Genomic DNA, 19728 nt, shown 5'->3' with positions numbered 1-19728 from the left:
AATGACTGGAGAGAAATTGAGATATTAAAGCTTAATTACTTTTTGAGTTTAAATCTCGTATGTTCTGACACCTACTGATATTACTTATTTATTTGATGAAGCATGGCTGAGTAGAAATGTAGAGTGGGAAATTATACTGTATAATGCAAAATGAAACAGAAAACATAATTCTCCCTTTAGTGGTAAGCTTTATTCCTGTATTAACTTGCTCTTTTAGTGTAAGTGTGACATTGAACATTCAAAATGTCTACTTCTGGAAGGCATGGACCGTAGGGGAGGGGTGGCTGGAGGCTGAAAGATGCATGATGCCCTGCCTGAAGGGGGAGGAAGATGTAAACTCATGGCTTGAATTTAGATGCTATGACAGAGCAAGCATTTACAGGACTATCTGATGTGCCAGATTAAGGGCTCACACACTTGAAAATAACCTGGCTATATAAAATGCAAGATTTTACCAACCTCAGTTTCCCAAGGCAAATTCAAGGGCATTTGAATGCAGGTGGCTGCAAGATAAAAACAGAAGAAGGAATGGGTAGGGGTGGCAGAAAAGTGCAGCAGCTTGAACATGAGTAAACTGATGGTATTTATGGAATCACGTGTATTCCTGTTAAAAACCCTGAAACAAAAGTGTGTTTCTTTTCAGTAATTTTCCAATGGAATGTTTTAAATAGTTTTGCTTAGCAAAAAATTATAAAATTCATTGCATTATGTTACTATAATTGTTTTTCATATTATATTACTGTATTCTGAGAAGTCATTATACAAAAAAACCAAAAACAACAAACCAACAGAATAGAAGAGGTTTTTTTCATCTTATATGTTTCCTTGGGAAATTAATGTTTCTATCTAAACCCAATCTTTCAGTACTGGAGAGTTAAGTTCTGGAAACCTGCAGAAAGAGGGCTGAAAAACAAACTAAAACTTCAAAACAGCTCAGTTTCAAAATACAGTAGATTAAAGCATTTAAAAATATACATTCCAGTATATTCATAGCTATTCAGGATTCTTTCTGAATTCTTCATCATCTGACTAAACTGCTTCTAACTGTGGTGGTACAGATGGTGTGATATTTCAGATTATTCTAATTCCAAGCAACTAAATGCACAATCTATTTTAACAACAAGCTTATCTTGAATTTTGAAACAATTACATTTTTGTAACATGACAAAACAAGTTACCCTTTATGGATGCACATCCTTGGGATTTTCACGATGTGCATTCCTTTTGGAGTTGAAAAAGTCATGACTTACTGCTGCAGTGTTCATCCCACATGTGAAATGTTCTTTTGCTAAGTATGTATGCAACACAAAATGTTATCTGTAGCACAGGATAGCTCAGGGTGTCCAAGCATTTCTGGCTTCTTGCATTGTTACTGTATATTCCCAGTTTGACAAAGGAAGCCAACGTTGTTCAAAATATGCAATAAATCAGAAATGTTGGATGCCAGGACCTATAGCTGAAACCAAGCTGGCCAATATTTTAGGGTGCCAAAAATGTACTTAATTCATTGTCACCCTTGGAGCAGCGTTGTCATGGTTTCGTAGCTGTTTGCATGCTGTGAACATAAGCCATAGACACTGGGCCTCATGCCTTCACATTTTCTGCACTGAGCTAAAAGTCCTTCTTCTTCAAGTTGTGGAATGCTTTTCATCAGCTTGTCCAGCACAACAGAGCTTGTGTTTTTCTTCTTCCTGTCTCGTCTGGAGAGAGGCTAGGACCAGATTCAGTGTGCTGGAACGCTTAGGGGATTTGCTCTGTTCAGACACCTGGCAAAAGGACAACGGCTGTGCCCAGGGAGAAGAGGCTCATGTTTGGAGACTTCTGTTGCAGCCCTTAAAGCCTATGGCAGCAGGAACAGTGCTGCAGGAGCTGGGTGCATGAAGGCAAAAAGCCAGCCAGAGTCAATTGCAAGAAGAGTGGGGACCACTGCAAAGGATTTTGCCGTGCTTGTAGGCAGAGGGATCACCTTCCTGGAGAGATTATTTCAGTTTTATTTGTTAGAACTTGCCTCACTTCACTTATTTTGGTGCCACATTAATAGAACTGATGTAAGCCACAGCATGTTCTTACTGTAGTTTTGCACTTTTTCTATGTTATTATTTCTCATCTGTGTTTCTCAAGTTCTCTGCGTATGTTGTTCATAGTAATTGATGGGGAAACATAAACATGAATGCTGAAAGCTGACTTCACAAGAAAACATGTTTTTTTTATCAGCAGTTCTGTTCTACTAATGCCAACGTACTGAATTGCTAAAAATGCACTGTATTTAATTACAGTGAAATGATATCCCAGCAAGCTTTTCTCTGCTGAGTATAATTGGTGTTTTTATTGTGAATAACTTCCCTAAATATTTTGGCAGTCTGCATGAAGACACAGCTAAGCGATGCTGACACACTTTTCCTGTTAGGAGTTGGCTTGTTCTCATACAGTATGCTTAATCTAATCGTCAGATCCTGACAAAGCATGGCAGGAGTGTGAGACTGAGACAGAAACACTTTAGGCTACACCAACTAGCAGTCTTCTCAGCCAGAGCTTTGCAATTGCCTAGGGACAGTACTGGTATGATTCTTTTACTCTTCCCATGAAAATATTACCTTTTTCCACAGAATATATTTTTTCACAGGAGTGTCTGATGACATTTGATGTTTCAGTTTTAGCTTCTGAATGGATATACTGGAGAGATCATGTGTATTATGCCAAATGGGAACATTTTCATATTTCTTAACTGCTGTGGTGGTTTGAAATTGCTGGAGGAGAGCAGCACCCTGTGAAAGCAGCATTTTCCAAATCAAATTTGACATTTAGTTTGCATTCGGAGCAAAATTATACAGTGAAATTGCGTGTTGCTTTAATTTTAGAATGTTTATATGTCTATATATGTTGTTTCTGATTCTTTTATATATGTCATTCCTAATGATTTTTGACTTTGAGAAGACAGGCAAGGAGCTGAATTTCCCCAAGTAAAGTAACATGAGGTCACAAAAAGTCACAGGAGGTTGATGACAGTGCTATGCTTCAGCAAGTTTTCATCATTTCAGGGAATGGTGAGAAGTTTGTGACCAAATATTTCTGTAAGTGCATTGAATAGAGCCTAACCTGAAAGCAGCGATTTATCCCATCCTATCCATTGACCCTCAACTTTTCCAAATTCTGTGTTGTCTACCATTTGTTCCTGCAGATTGGAAGCCAATTTTGTGATTTCTTTCCCTGGGAAGCTGTTAACAAGTAGCTGCTCTTCCCCTTGCGAGCATTTGGGCTTTCCTTCCAAGCTCTGCTGAGCAGACAGGGGTAGCTGTGTGATGAGGAACTGTGGTGCTGCTGGCAGTGGTGGTGAGCAGGGCACTGCCAGGGCTGCAATGTGATGTTCCCCAGGAAGGGGAGAGAGCAGCCAGCTGTGCTCCTGGGGCTGCACCCCAGAAAGCTGCACTCAGCTGGCAGGATGAAGGATGAGCTGATTGCTCTGCAGATGTGATCTCGCTTCAGAGCTGGTCTCTGCCATCTGTTTGCTGTTAAATGGGAAGAATGCTGACAAAGGAAGGGAATAGATGACACGTGCTTGGAGACAGGCTGGTCCTGCAGGCAGCCGGAGGGACTGTTGTGGTCTTCCAGGAGCACTGTCTGCGTGAGGTGCTCCTTACAGGGCTCAGGTTAGTGGGGCGTGGGCTGTGGAGCAGAAGGTATTCACTGCAACCTCAGATAAAGATTTGATGTCAGTTAAATGCACGTGATCTGAGCTGTGAGATAGCAGCTAGCGTGGGGTTACACCTGTGCTGCTGTAGCAGTACAATTGTATTGAATTTGCTCTTGCTTTTACTTGTCCAAGTCCTCTGACAGCTGAATGCTCCATGTGTGGTTACAGTTGGCCTTATAGCAGAAGCTGAGAACAACTGTCAGACTGCAGAACAAGAATGGGAAGAGCACACAGTATGTTTCAGTGGGTGGGAGAAAGTATTTGATGAAGGGCAGCTTTGAAGCTCTGTGGAGCTCTTATCTTTAATGCATCAGGAACTATAAAATTCTACATTATTGTTCAGTCCTATGTACATACAAAGCCATTTGGCAAAACGTTGCAGTGCATGATTAAATTGTTTGATAATGCTGATATGTGAACAGTGGTGTTCATATCTTTGACCAAACATTATGAGATACAGTTTCAAACCAAAATAATTATGAAGCATGTCCCAGAGTAAAGACACAATTATGCTTGTATCAAGGTACTTACGATGATATATTTTACTCCTCTGAATTACTGGTCTGTTTATTAGTAACCTATTCTGTTACAACTTGGGGTGCTTTAGGAAGAGTCTGTGTCTTGCCAAGTGAGTCCCTTTGCTGTTCGTAATCTTTTGGTAACCTGCCAGTTAAATCTCAGTGCCAAGGTTAGTTCCTTATGTGATTGGGAAGTGAAATGTGAGGATGCACCGAGGACTTTCCTGGCTGTCTCCCCTCAGCACGCCAACAGGAACATGGCAGTCACCTTGTGCTTTCAAGATGAAATTTTAAGAGACATGTTGAGATAAATCTCTTCCAGGAATCACTGGGGTTCCTCTTAAACAGCTGACATTTTCTCTTCCCATATACTCCCATCAAGCTCAAATAATCAAGCATCTTTTTGAAACGAGCCATCCAATTACTGATCATGTGTCCTTCTACTAAAGCCTTCTGATCTGATGGTATTTACTCCTTGTCACTTCTCTGTGTGCATATTACTGTCAGTATTTTGTTGCCCTCTGGATAATTACTGTTAAATATAGTACTGATCTTGCTTCAGCAGATCACATTCATCACTGTACCTTCGAGTCAGTTTTGCAGAAGTCTGCAAGTGCCTCTGCAAGTTTGCAGTGGCAAGCGTCAAGTTAAATCTAATTACTGTTCGAGCTTCCAGATTCTCTTTACATGGTGCGGAAAGAAGGAAGAGATCTTTCAAGCTGATCTCATGTTGGATAATTTTCAAGTTGCTGTACTGTTTCAGTGAGAAGAAACTCCTGGGGAATGTTCTGAATCTTCCTGCAAGCACGATATGAGGGACTTGGGCACTTAAGTTGAGTTCTTATTTTAAACTGTTGAAATTAGGTGTTTTGATTAAAATTAAGTACAAAGAAGTTTTACATTTTATGCACATGCCTACATATGCCTGTGCGGGATTGACTTTCTACAAGCCACTAGAAAATAAATTACCTGTTGCATGGATTTAACAATCATTTTTAAAAAATCATTTTTTACTTCTTTGTTTTGGGAAAAAAAATAAACCCAACCCTTTCATATAACACAGACATTGATTTGTTTACTTTCCCTGTACCCCTCTTCAAAGTGATAGAGCTGAGATTCCTCTCTGTCAGAGATGCTTTCACAATTTGCTAAACAGGGTACCCTAAAAATAAACATTTAGAATTCTTCAGCCATTTGCTGTTGGCTTCATTTCTTCTAGAGGAGCCCAAAGCTGAAGCCCTGTTTTGCAAGGGCCCAGGGACAAGAACAGCTAGAAATGGAAGGAGACATAGTGCATATTTCTGAGAGTATGAAACAAAAGAGTAAGTGAAAGTGAAGCTGCAGCTGGACACCAAGTTTATTGCTGTTGCTGGGGAATACCGTGTCCTTTTTCAAGACTGCTGCGAACCTGGTCAGACAAAATGGGTAGAAGGGCAGAAGGTGAGGAATGTCTGTATCCTATTATGAATTGGAGGAAATGACTGTCTGTGCTGTGTGTGCTGGTGGGCTCAGAATATGCTGTCAACAGTCTGGTTAATGTGGTACATTACTGAGCGAAAAGTGGTGAATTGTCAGCTTTTGTGTTTCAAATAACTACCAGGGAAAATAAGTTGTTCTTTAAAAATATGCTGTGGGTTTCCTATTGACTTTCTTAAACTAACTGGAAAATTTCTGTTTTTTTTTTTTTTTTTTTTTCAGGAACATTTTTTTCTCTGAAAACATTGCTGCTAAAAAGCTCCAAACAGGAGAAGTAAATTCAGTCAGCTTGCCAGGCCACTGGCTCAGTGTACAAGCGCTTTCATGAGGTAACATTGGGCCAAAGTCAGCTTTTCTTTCTCCTTGGTAAATCTGCAGCCAAGCAATGGGCCAGAAAATCTCAGGGAGCATAAAGTCTGTGGATGTGAGGGAGCCCCCTTTTAGGCCAGTGAAGCGAGAGCTGAGAGGCCCGGATTTCTGTAAGCCTGCACGGCTGGACATGTTGTTGGATATGCCCCCTGCAAAGCTGGAGATCCAGTACAAACATGCTTGGAACAACGAAGATCGCTCTTTAAATATATTCGTAAAGGAAGATGATAAACTGACTTTTCACAGACACCCCGTGGCCCAAAGCACAGATTGCATCCGAGGCAAAGTCGGCTACACAAGAGGTCTCCATGTCTGGCAAATCCACTGGCCCACGAGGCAGCGGGGGACTCACGCCGTGGTGGGAGTCTCCACAGCCGAAGCACCGCTGCACTCGGTGGGGTACACGTCACTGGTGGGCAGCAACAGTGAGTCGTGGGGCTGGGATCTGGGACGCAACAAACTTTATCACAATTGTAAAAACCAGCCTGGGGTCACGTATCCTGTCTTTTTGGAACCGGATGAGTCTTTTGTACTCCCAGACTCCTTACTGGTGGTTTTGGATATGGACGAAGGAACGCTCAGCTTTATGGTAGATGGACAGTATCTTGGAGTGGCCTTCAGAGGACTAAAAGGGAAAAAACTTTACCCCATAGTCAGTGCGGTTTGGGGACACTGTGAAATTACAATGAGATACATCAATGGACTTGACCGTAAGTCTTACCATATTTCGTTACACTCTCTTTCAACTCTTCTCTTGTTTAATTTGTTTTATCTTTTTACCTTCTGATTGTGAGCCATGTGTACTAGGGGATGGCTGTTCTCTCTGAGTAAACTGCATCCCGTAGTTTTTATTCACAACTAGTATCTATGAGGATGGTATGGATTGCATCAAAATATTTGCTTTTGCAAGAATTTTCTGTTTTAACATGCACAGCGGTAAGAAATCTGTCTCCAGTGGGAGTGAGCAGACTGAGGGAAAAAAAAAAATCTTGAGCAATTTCTGGATGTATTGAACAGTAAAGCTCTTGTTTACTTGAGGATATGTTTTAAATCTGTAGTTTTCAAATAGGATCTTATAAAAGTTTACAGTGGTAATGGGAACTCTTGAATAGTGTGTAGAAACATGTGAATTCAGACTGATAGGCTTTCTTTCCATAGTTGTCTTTCCTGGACCCTCAGAAGCAACAGTTGATTCTTGAGAATCTGAAAGCTCTGGTCAAAAACTGCATTCAGCATTTTTTTTCTGAAAAAGAATCCTTCTCTTCATTTCAGAAGGCGCTCTCTCAGGGTATTTTCTTCTCCAGAAATGCAGTTTCTTGGATTACGCTTTAACTGTTTTTGATCTGGAGGCATAATATAAAATTAAGTACTTCTGTAGTCAGGAGCAGCATGTTGCTGTTGTGTCCCTAAAGTAGTGCACCAGTGTATGTGTTGCAGGCTGAGTTTGGTCCAGCTCTTCTCACTGCTTGGGAAGGAGCAAGCTCTATCAGATCCACCTGCAGCTTAGCGTACGGTAGCCCAGTTATTGCAGTCAGCTTATCTGCTGCTGGGAATTATGCAGCGAAGGCTGAACAAGGTACTAAGTGGACCTTTGTTCTTGTTAATGCTGTATTATCTGACCCACAATATGAGCTGTGAATATAAATGCATGGATTTGGAAAAAAAGATTACTAAACTAAAATTCCTAGATTTTTGGATTTGAATGGAACTTGTCTCGTACGCTTACTATTAGATTATTCTCTTTCTACAACACCTGTGCCTTTCAGTTGCTGATTTATAAAGGAATTTGCTCTTCTTTTCAATTAGGATAGAATGGTCTGTTTTTTCCATCAAATTAATTCTCTGCTCATTAGCACTGCATTTGACATACAAAGTAGAAACATAATTAAAGAATGTGACCCTTATTAAGTTTACCCTTTTATAAGCATCTATTATGGGCACTGGGGGGTGAAGAATCTTTATACATAGAAGCCATGTTTGAGGTTATTATACTCAGATGCTAAATAGCTTCTTGAGTGCTTTCATACATCTATGAAAATGAAAACGACTATTGGAGGACTATATGAAAATGAAAACGACTATTGAAGTTACTCAGTTACTCAGACGTTGTGGTGGCAGCTTGCTACAGAGTTTTTTTAGAAGCTGGTGGGGGTGAGATGCTTTTGCAAACTGGAGATTTGTGTGTGAAAGCAATTTCTATAATGCTGGCAATATCTGCCAAGGTAAGCAAAGTACAGCTTGGCTTGGTCCACCACGTCTGCAGAAGGAGCCATCCCGCATTCCTTTTGTGCCTTTTGCAAGGCCACTCAAGGGAGCACTAGAGAGATGAAAACAAAGGAGGAGGATGTGAATGGGTTTGGCAGAAATTATAAAATAGGAGGGGATAAGTAGGGAAGCTTAGCAGTGGACTGTGAGACAGCAGGCAGAAAAATTCCCATCCGGTCCCTTGTGGGTTATTTCAGTTGGAAAGACGGGATAGCTTCCTTAGATGATCCCAAAGGAAGACAGAATAGTCATTTCTAAGCGTGAACCCATGGCTAAGAGTAAACTTGTAAACTAAGCTTTTATGTCAGCATGAATGCTGACCTGATCATGTGAAGAGGAAGCTTAAAGCCACTTCGCCATGAGGCACTTTGACATCCTGGAATCACGTCATTTGTTATCACATGTTCACTGCTCCCTTACTGTCCTGCACAATAACAGCATTCAGGAAACCAAAATAGCTTGTCTAGCTGTGCTCTAAAACAAATATCTCCTCTGTTAAAAGCTGTTCTATCCAGCCATACGTATGTGTATGCTGTTTTTTGTTGTTTGCTTGCTTTTTAACCTTAGGAATTCTCTTTTTTTTTTTTCCCCCTGGAGGTATCTCATGCTGCTGGCTGTAGCTTTTGGTAGATCTGGAAGTGGTAACTTGGCTGCTCGTGAAATAGTGCTGTCAGAAATGACTTGTAACTTGTCATTTACTGATTGATTGTTACTGCTCAGTGCTCATTGCAGCTTAGGTGTCTGTTTACGTGATGTCTTACAGAGCAAGTGGAGACCTTGGCAGCAGGGATTTTCAGCAGTTCAAGTATTACAGAGTAAGGTTGCAATTTGAAGGTGAGGAGTGTATTTTAGACTACGCAAGCTCAGAATACCAAATTTTGGCTTGTGCCTGTTGCATAATTTTAAAAATTTATTTGCAGTGTATTCTTATGGCTGACTGTGACAAGTAGAGAGTTTTTAAAATTACTTTACCTAAAGCAAAATATTTCTGATGACTGTAAATTGCTTATTTAATTTAGAAGCATAGGTGTAAGAAGTCCTCTGTACCATACCTAGTGGTTATCATATGATTACTAGAGCTGGTAAGGAATTCTACTCTTCCTCTCAAACTATTTCCAAGTATTGAATGTAATAGAGAAGTTGTTTGGTAAATGAGCAGGATTTCTTTTTTTTACCCATAGAATTAGTAAAGGTGTTTCCAAACCTTTGAAAGAGCTTCATTTTTTAATTTGAACTTTATCCCACTTTTCAGGGGAATTTCAGAGGCAGACTTTTTTTTTTTTTTGTCTGGCAAGAAACAATACTTTCTGATGATATGGTTCACAAGTAGAAAAATATGTATGTATTTATATTTAATCACTTCTGTGGTGACCTAAATAGGTATCAGATATTATTTTTGTTTATTTTGACTGTCTATACTGCGTCTGTTGGTAAGAGCTGCTATTTTCATAAGGAGCCTGCCTAACTAAAGAGCTGGATGTCGGGGTTTCTTTAAACTGGAGTGGACAAGCAGAAGCCTTTTATAGTCTGAATGTCTGCGGTGTACCTATTTCTGTACAGAAATGTATTTCCTATGGCGACTTGCTTGTCTGGGAGGAATAGTCTGAGCCTAAAGCAGTTTTGGAAATGATCAGTGTTGCAGTGTGTGCCTTTTTCTTGCAGTTCTGGGGTGTAGAAGGAAGGTGAGATGTGACTAGGGCAGCAGTTGCTGCGATGCCCAGGGAGCGACGAGGAACAAAAACGGAGTGGGTAAAGGCATGGTGGGCAATGACCTGAGCTGCTGACCTGGGGGCTGTAAAGTACTAAAGGTTGAGGAAAGCAGGGGGATAAAAGAGAGATGGAATTGAAGCAGTAAGTGGTATGTGTGCTTGGGGATCGTCTCCGTGGTGGTTCCAGCTGTGAAGAATAAAGTCTCACTTTTTTTTTTTTTAAATCTTTTTCAGAGATAAAGTTGAAACCAAGACTTACATTTGATATGAAATGATAATTTGTGAAAATCCACCTGACCACTTTGAATGACTCATGAGTTTGCGCAATGTGTGTGATTTAAAGAAGTAACTTTGAATGTTCTGTTGTAAAGCTTTCCTGAAGCTTCAGAAGCTCCTTTGATGGGCAGTGACTTCCACAAGAGTCTTCTGCTCACACTTGAGAGACCAAGAGCTGCGGGTGTTGGTCAGAGTTGGGGAGAGAAGGGAGGTGGACAGGATGGAGGGCACTCCTCATAAGCACGCTCACTTCTTCCCTGGACAAACTTCTTTGATCAAATGCTATCCGTATTTGCCATGTTGTTGTTTTCTCAGTGTCTAAGTTGCACAGAATTTTACATCAGATTTCTGACTCACTGTTTATTGCAGTAATTAAAAAAAAAAAAGCGCAAATGCACAGTGAGGGCAGGATGTGTTGGTTTTCAGATGCTTTTTTTTTTTTTCATCAGAGTACTTTGGTGTTTTAAAAAATGCTGGGCTATTTACGTCTGTTGTCTAATGAGGAATCCTGGAGACTATTTATAGACTAGAACAGACAAATAGCAAAAAGCTGCAGATCTTCACAAATACACCAGTACTTGTGTGTTTAAACAAAGTGGTGGGAGGACCCCATAACAGTGCTGTGGTAGGAAACTTACTCCTTGAGTAAATGAACTGAACACGGTGATTTGTTTTGTTCCTGAAAACTACCTGCCAGAACAGCCAGCGTTTGGAATTCCAGCAGAATGTTTTACAGAAGAACATCCAGAATACAGACTGCCTGCATTCGTAATAATAATACGTGATCCACACACACACATAGGGAATTTATTAGTGCAACTAATAGGTACAAAATTTAGAATTTAGTATCTTTTGGAGAATACAGAGAGAGTGCAGAAAGGATTTCCAGCTGTCATGCAATGCAACAGAAGTGCCTGAATGGAAGCTCTGCATTCCCTGTAGCTGCAGACTAGCAGGACCTCAACCTGGGAGCTGCTCTTTGTGCCTGTGTCAGCATAGCTGTGAAGAAGCATCTGGGAGTGTGCATCAATGCTAACATTATGGCATGCCTGAGAACACCTTCTGGTGTCACTTGAACATTTCTTCATCCTACATAGCACGCTATCCCAGCTGCTGCTTCAGGGTGAAGGCTGCTTGGGATATGTGGTGGGATGCATCCCCTCCTTACAGACTCCATCTCAGTGTGATCCAGACAGTTTTAAAGAAAGCTTCCAGTGTGTCATGCCTATGCCTAAACTCTCCATTGTTGTGTGTTTGCATAAAGGAAGGATGTATCAATGTACAAATCAGCTGTAAAAGTCTTGAAATTGCATGTAGAATGAAAGAGCCCTGATTTTTTAATTATAACACATTGATTGGACTATAGGAATTGACAATCAAAAGCTTGCACCCCACTGCCAGTGTTTCTGATTATAAATCCTTAAGCTATTTCTTTAAGAGCGAATGAATTTGACAAGATGTGGGGCTAATGCTGCACAGCAGCTGTTTGGTAGTCCAGTGGAGTCATGATTTACTCCTAGAACTATTTTGTCTTTGGAAGTTGCAAGAAGGCTAACTCATGCAGTGAGGGAAAGTCAGGCTGGGCACTAGAGAAAGATCTTTCTCGTAAGAGCGGTCAAACACTGAACAGTCTTCCTAGAGGGCTCGATGCCCCAGATCTGTCCAGCATTCAAGAGGCATTTGGGCAATGCCCTCAATATCGTGCTGTGACTTCAGGTTAGCCTGGAAGTGGTCAGGCAATTGGACTTGATCACATCTGCAGATCCCTTTCAACAAAACTATTCTACTATATTCTAAATTTACCTACAGTGAACAAACATAGATTAAGGCAATCATCTAAACAGAAATCCTGGGTCCTGTTTCACATGCTAACAGCCTGTCCTCTGAGACTGCAGAGAGCTGCAGCAGACATAAAACTGAGGCTGTTTGGAGGACATTGGCTCAGTTTCAGGATGTGTATCAGTTACTGTATTGAGGCAGCTCAGGAGCAGTAATTCAAGGTTTGGATGCTCATCCTCTGGGCTGCGTGGGGAAATGGTCCTTGTCACTTTGGCTCCTGCCTTTCTGCAGGTTGGCTGCTTACAACTCCATGACCCTCTGGGGAGGAGCACGTGGGGTTTGCGGGCCCCTGTGTTGTCTCAGGAGCTGCAAGGGAGGAGGGGCTCAGGGTACAGTTGCAGAGGCTTTAGGGCGTGGGGCCTGTTCAAACCTTACCCTCCCAGCCTCACAGAATACCATGGCTTAACCCTTGAATATTTTCCAGGCCTTGGGTTGCAGTTCTTCAGGATGCTTTGTGGACTGTGTGTCTCAGCTATTATTGTTATAATTTTGGAGCTCTGGGAATTAAGCACGACTGCTTTCCTATTTCCTATTTTAACTCACGTTAATCTGCCTGTAAAATGTTTGTAATTAATGTTTATCATATGGACTCTTCCCCACAGGCCCCTTTTTGCTATGAGGAAATCTAAGTCAAACTTGCAGAATTACCAACTACCTGGAGTAATGTATAGTTTCTCATCAAACACACAGGATTTTCCCCCAAGTGATTTTCAATTTACGATTTTTAAATGAGTGTTCTTTGTTTAGATAAACCTGTTTGTTTTATATGGTGTTTAAATAAGGTATTACTCCAGAGGTTGCAGTGAAATAATGTACTCTGAAGATGCAGCATTGTTAGATCTTAAGAAGAATTTTCCCTGCAGATGTGCAATCAGAGGATGAAGTGGTAGTAACTGAGCTGCTAATGCTGTGAAGATGCAATCTTTAGTTTTCAAGATAATTTAATAGAAAAAAGGATTTTCAGTTCCTGCTTTAGGAACGATAGCTCATTGTTGGGGCTTCTTGTTTTCACTGGAATACTCACCTCTTCCCCTAGTTTAAGCACATTTCTTGTCCTCTAATCCTAATTTGTTGACATTTTCTAATTTTTTCGGATTTGCAGCCTTTTCTCAGAAGTTTCATGCCAATGCTTTCTCACTTAAATACACCACATGGTAAATTGGCTTTTTGCCCCAGCCTCCTCCTGCCCCTTCCATCTCTCTCCCAGATGCTCTTCTGGTATTCTTCAGTCCTCCAGCTTCTTTTTTCCCTTCCCCAGATGAGTTTCTCTCTTCTTTTGTTATTGCATGTCTATTAAAAATTAACTCTTACCTTTGTTGTTGTTGTTGCTCTTAGCTTCCAGTAATGCAGTTTTTTTTTAATTAATAACAGTGGAATGTCAGGTGCAGCATCACTTTTCCACAGGATGGAAATATCAGATCTGAGTGTGTGACTTCAGCTGCAGTGGTGAATCATCTTTGTAATCATCTGTTTGGGTGAACACTGAATACTTACAGATTTTTTTTCACTTGTATAAATGTACTGTAATAACACATAGAATCACCAGATTACCCAAGGCTGGCAGTAAATAGTTCCTTAGTATATGTAGCCAGAACTTCTGAGGCTCATACTCTTTTAAGATTAGCCATGTCTTGTTTTATACAGCTTTCACCTAGTAAGACCTCCAGTGATAGAGACGCCTCAGGCAATTTAAGGCATACATTAGCTTTGCAGATATCAAGGTTTCTCCTTGCAATCTGATCTAGTCTATTTATTTAGCAGGGAATCCAGTTGTCACTGACCTATGACATGGAAAGGTGCCGGTATAATTCGAAGTTCAGTAGCTCCTGAGGTGAAGAACAAGCTTCAGCAGTCTGCAGCTGTGTTATGGTTTGTTTGTGTCCTGACATACCTGTGTTTTTTCTTCCCTCTGTCATTCATAAAGATACCATGGCTCCTGCCAAATCTTAGTTTTAAGGAAACAACAGAAAAACATGTCAGTGTGCTCTCTTCATGTCTCTATTTCTGTTCTGAAAATTGAAGTGAATGTTGTAATCTAATGATACACTTTGAATATAATATTTTTTACTCTAAATTAGCAATTAAAAATTTCATAGCCTTGCTTAATCCTTTTCTGAATTTGCTGGAACTACTCAGCTATGTGATTCTCAAAGGTTTGTTAGAAACTGTGATTTGCAAGCAATATTTCTTTTCAGATTTGCTCTGTCTGCATTGCTGTCAGGCACAGCACAGCATAAATCCAACCTTCCATGCTATGCTTGGCAATAGATTATCCGGTGTATTTATTTTGTTGTCAGAAATGTGCGTGCTTTCTCCATGTTGACTGATTTCATATAAGTTTCCTCACGAATTACATTTCTCCTTATGATATTACTTTTAAGTGTGTCTGTAGCTCTGGAAGTTTCTTTCCTTCTCTAATCCTGAGCTCCTTGTACAGATGGCTTTAATTTTCTTCTCCTGCAGGCAGGGTAGCTGAAGAGAGGCAGATAGCAGCCTGACTTCTTTTATCCAGGGCAGTGTTTCACTCAGATAAAAGGTGGTAAGCTATGCTGCAAGCCATCATTTTGTGTTCCTTTTTTCTTCCATATTGCATCCTTGAATTTCCTCTCCCTCGTGCTGTGTGGCTGCAGGCACTGGTGCACCTTGTAGTGTCCTGGGGTGAGCCACCAGGGGAAGCTTTGCCATAGCAGTTAGGCCCTGTGTTCAGGTTCAGTCCTCTGCTGTCTTTTGAAGATAACAAAAAGTCCTGTTAGCGGTGACAGGACTGGATCAAAGCTCCCTCTCGCCTTATTTGATAAGCATATATGGAGAGAATGTAAGTTACTTGAGTCTTCCACTTAGAACTGTTTTGAGGTGGGACTGATTAATCAGGTCTATCTTCAGGCCTGTGATCAAAACAACCTTTAGTTTATCTGAAAAACTCCAATACCAGAAGTGTGAAATGGGATGTCAGCACTGAATTCAGAGTTCAGGCAGGGGAGGTGTAACATAAAAATTACTGACAAAACTACACTTCATCTACAAGAAGCATGGGGGTTCTTTCCATTGTATAGATATGTTTTTTAAATGTTAGTTGGTGTTGAAATACAGAAGATAAAATGATGATGCTTATTCCAAGATCTTATCTGACATTCTAAATATTGACCAGTATTCTCTATGGCTGGTTTTGGTTTACACATCTTTAGGACTGGTGCCAATGATGTCTGTTGTAATGGAAGCTTTATTCACTGATTGCATTGGATAAAATAATGGAGTTAACTGAACAGTAATAAAGTGAGGCAGTGTTACTTTGTATCAGTTAGTCAAACCTGTATTTTTTAGGTGGCCATGCCAAAGAAAAGACAAATTCCATACATTTGCCAAGCTCTTAGGATGTAAAACAATGCAAGGGTATTCCAGTGTCTTATGTGAATGTTTCTAGAAGTAATGAACTTCCAGACCTGGCATATCTTTCCGATCTCTTTTTTAAAAATAAGATGACTTATTAGAACTGTCTCTGTCAATTTCTTCACCTCGCTGGAGGATATCTTTCATAGTCATGTTTCTATTCTGATCAGCACAGGTTGGTTAGATGTCCAATGTTAGTTTCTTGGAACCAGTTGCATCTGTCCTACCGGATGAAAATTTACTGTGTCTCTAGGAATGTTGTATGTATGATATCCTCATTATGTGTTGAAAGAAGTAAGTTTTACACAGATTTTAATTAGATGTTTACTGACTGTATGCCAGTAGGCACAGCTGCCTTAAGCACATAATACAACAGATTTTACTGAAGACTCTAATAAACCACTGATTCTGTCCAGAAGGACTTATTTGAAGTAGTCCTGCAGTGTTTGCAGTTTGCATCCATCAACCTGTGCATTTAAACTTGCAGGGTATAACTGCATCAGTGTTACAGAGCAATTTCTTGTTTTCCTGTATCACTGTTTGGCAAAACAAATGATCTTGTTCCAGAAAAAGCACTTTGTGAGAATCCAAAATTAAGCACAGAATAGGCAACTTTGAAACAAGAGGTTCACAGTTAGATTTTCTCAGAACGGACATTTTTACACCACATCATGCTGCATCTCCTGTACACGTGGATATTCATGTCTACATGTGCAGCTTGAACATTAAATTTAAAGATAAGACAATTGGTTTGCAATTAAAAGTAGCTGTAAATGCTTAAAATATCACTCTTTTGCATGTCACTGAATTTTTAAAAAGCCTTCGTACAGCACATTGAAGCTGAAAGAATTTCTTCCTCTCCTCTTGTTTCAGCCAACTTGACAGCTGACGTGTATTTTACTAGGATAAGTTTCTTTCAGACCCCGACGCTCTTCTTCATTTTCTGAAGTTATTACATTTTACTTTTTGGCTTTCTCTTAGGCAAAGAGCATGTAACTGCTCTCAAAAATACCAGTACAAAACAAAGAACGTGGAGTTACTTTAGTAAGTTGTTCACCCTTTTACAACTGAAGTGCTTAATATTTCTGTGACTGCCTTAATTCTGAATCATTTATAATATCTAAAACATAGTATTTGAATAGGCTTTTTGTAAAATCTTTGTCTGTAGAGAGTAGAATAATTTTAAAGGCTTAGACATCAAGGAACTGCCCCGTGTTGCCAGCACTGACATGCGTCATCCGGCGGTGGGCACTGCCTGTGGATGTGCTGTCCAAACAAAGGCAGCTGACCGGCACGCTCAGAGCACACTTGGAGAGTAAGTTCAGTGAGCACTGCTCCTCCAGCCTCACGTTGTAAACCTTCATATTCTTGGTGGTAATAACTGTCACAGTGCTGAACTTGCACTTAAAGATTGATAAAAATTTGACACTGATGTTATCAAAGACTGCCACTTTTCTGGAAAGGAGCAGTGCTAGAGTTAGTGAATAGGTTGGGTTAGACTGGGCTGGAACACGTGTTTTGGCTCTGAAGAAATACCAGTCAGTTTCTTACTTCATACTGATTTTTCACTGCACTGCAAAGTCTCCTGATCACATATGTGGACCTGCTGTATGTTTGTTATTTTAACTAAAGCAATTGCTTTAATATGCTGTGTATGGCTGTACTCTTGACTGCATTTCTACTTGATGTGTGCTTGCCATATGTGTAAACAATTTGCTGATTTTAGTGGTCTGACCTATTGGCCTCTGCCTGTACAAACAAATGAAAGCCAAAGTTCAGAGAGATCAGAGGGGGAACTTTAAACATCCTGCAAAACCTGCAGTCCATTAAGCATACATTAGTATTTGGTTACAGCCAGTCCTTTTGTACTTCCAAATAATTAGTTCATAACACATTTGGGAGAGCAGGATAGCTTCATCTGATGCATGGATATTTCAGGGAACTTCTTTTTTGCTTAAAGGAACTTCTTAATCATGTGAGTATGTATGTATACAAAACTGTATCTCTGTAGCTACAAGAACTACAGAGTATCTATTTTCATTCTTCTCATAGAGGCTGAAGCCCAGCCTTGGGACTTTCATTTGCCTAAAGGCCTCACCTGAATTTGCGTTTCCCTTCGTTTAACTCTTTCTTGCACTAATGATTTCTATAGCTCTGAAGCTGTAGAGGGGGATAATCAGTAGGACAGAAATTAGGTTGGGTGGAACGCTTGGAACTATTTGCCTGCTGAACTTTGTGCTCATCTTCAGTGAATCATTTCGGGTGTTGATAGTCTGCAGGGGTAGGTGAGTCCTTTCTTCCTTAGTCCTTTTCAGACACTCAGTACATGGGTGTGATGGTTTGGCATTTGTTGAATGTGCTTGTGAATATTGGAAATAGTTCCTTAAAGAACAAAAAGAGTCCACTGTTAGTGAGATTTAGCAGTTCTGACTTCCACATTTTTTGCCTGAAAATGTAGTAATGAACTTTGATTACCTTTAATAACATGTTGTGCTGGCTAGTGCCTTTAAGGGACAGTGAAGAAGATTGCACTGCTAAGTCAGTATCAAAATTCTTACACTTTAGAAATCATGTAATCCTACTAGCAAGCTGAAATACACTGCTAATAAGTCAAAAAGTTATTTCATGTTTTAAATTTCCATTTGGTTTCTCTGTCTTGGAGTTCCAAATGCCATGGATTTGTGCCAAAGTTTGCAGAGTAGGCTTGTAAAATAAATAAGCTGGATGAATAAGTAAATGAGAGAGAGGGCTTGCAAAATCTATTTTTTTTTTTCTGAAGATACTTCTGTGGCTTCTGGATAGCACTATTACCAGCTTAATTGGAGATCTAGTTAGATCTGTTCTGTTTGATGTGGGACTTTTCTGTCTGTAGATTCTTTGAAAGATGGCAACTTTGTCAAGTGATGCTCTTGCAGGGTGATATCTTAAGAAGCCCCCTTTCTGAGATATTTTCTAGTGTCAGAGGTAATGCTAGCATGTTTTACTTTTCATTTAGAGATTTGTATGTTAAAATTGGAGAGACAGGCAGTTAGAAAAGGGTCTGTAGTGTACAAAAAATGATAGCACGAGAGACAGATGACGAACATGCTTAAAAGAAATGTGTGTCAGGAGAGATGAAGTGAGAAGTGCCAGCAAGTTCTCTGAAAAAATAGTTGAAAGACAATGTGAAGAAGGCACCTGTGCTTGAATGGAAGAGGGAAAGACAGGGATGTATGGGGTGGGTGAAAAATGCAAAGCTGCTGATATTTTGACAGAAAGAAATAAGCCTGGCTGCAGTAAGCTAAATAGTGCACAGAAAAGTCAGGTCAAGTCTATCCAAGTTCCTGAACAACAAATATCCCTACTTAACTTCATTTTCTACAGCAGTTTTTCTGTCAGGAGCTCATATTGCAACCCCAGCTTTACGGGAGGAACTGAAGATTCACCCAGGTCCTCCTGGTGTCAAACACAAACTTGCTGAGCTTTGCTGACTGCTGATAACTGCTTGTTCTGTAAGCCGAACCAAGAGCTTGTAGAAGTCAAACAACTTGGCAAGTGTTTGCTGTGGCTTTCAGTACTGGCTTCTCAGGAATCACTGAGATGTTGTTGGCATCTAACAGAGTCTTTGTCATTTGTGTCTTATCAACTGAACTTTTCAGTTTGAGCAAAAATGAGAGAACTGTACTATATCTGAGTCTGAGAGGTCAAATTAACCCTGCAGATTCTTTTGACCCGAAATATTCTTAATGTTTGACCAACTTATATTTCTAAAAATCTTCATTAATTTTCTGAAGTGTTACTAAAAATTGTTTCTGTGAATCAAATCCTGTATCCTCAAAAAGAATTCTACAAACTGTGTATGACTGATGAACAATAAAAAGTTTAAGGTTTTCTATAATTCCATTGAGAGAATAAAGCAAGAACTACATCATATGTAATGAAAACGTTTTCAAAATCCAACACATAACTTGATTTGCATCAAATACTGGGGTATTTTATCATCATCCCTGGCAATATGTCTGAACTCCTCTAGATCAGTGGTATGAGCAGTGACTGCACATGCATGCAAACAATTTCCTGAAAATGCAAATTTTTTTTTTCTAAATTGCTCAAGCAAAGGAACTCTCAGGTTTTCTCTGTCTCATTTCTTTCCAGCAGCTTTACATGTATAATATGTGGAAATGCATATACTGTTATCTTAAAGTGTTAATGGGAATAA

The 19728-nt window shown here is 40.0% G+C and overlaps 1 protein-coding gene across 7 annotated transcripts in view; it reads left to right on the top strand.

The window, feature by feature from the left end:
- Window positions 1–19728, top strand: part of SPSB4 (splA/ryanodine receptor domain and SOCS box containing 4) — an 86509-nt gene that overhangs the window by 13257 nt on the left and 53524 nt on the right. For 4 of the 7 annotated variants that reach the window (XR_016469582.1, XR_016469581.1, XR_016469583.1 and 1 more), the window contains exon 2: window positions 5908–6764. Coding sequence is in view for 4 of the 7 variants with exons in the window: in XM_031596403.2 (XP_031452263.1) it covers window positions 6071–6764 (694 nt within the window). In the remaining 3 variants the exon portion in view is untranslated. Of the gene's footprint in view, window positions 1–5907; window positions 6765–10262; window positions 12210–13901; window positions 15604–19728 lie in introns of those variants that run through there. The other 3 variants (XM_090147209.1, XM_090147208.1, XM_090147207.1) reach the window with 3 other exon arrangements.

The sequence above is a fragment of the Phasianus colchicus genome, chromosome 10 (genome assembly GCF_987193195.1).
Source record: "Phasianus colchicus chromosome 10, bPhaCol1.hap1.1, whole genome shotgun sequence".
NCBI classification, from domain to species: domain Eukaryota; kingdom Metazoa; phylum Chordata; class Aves; order Galliformes; family Phasianidae; genus Phasianus; species Phasianus colchicus.
This window is presented reverse-complemented; position numbering and strand designations above follow the sequence as displayed.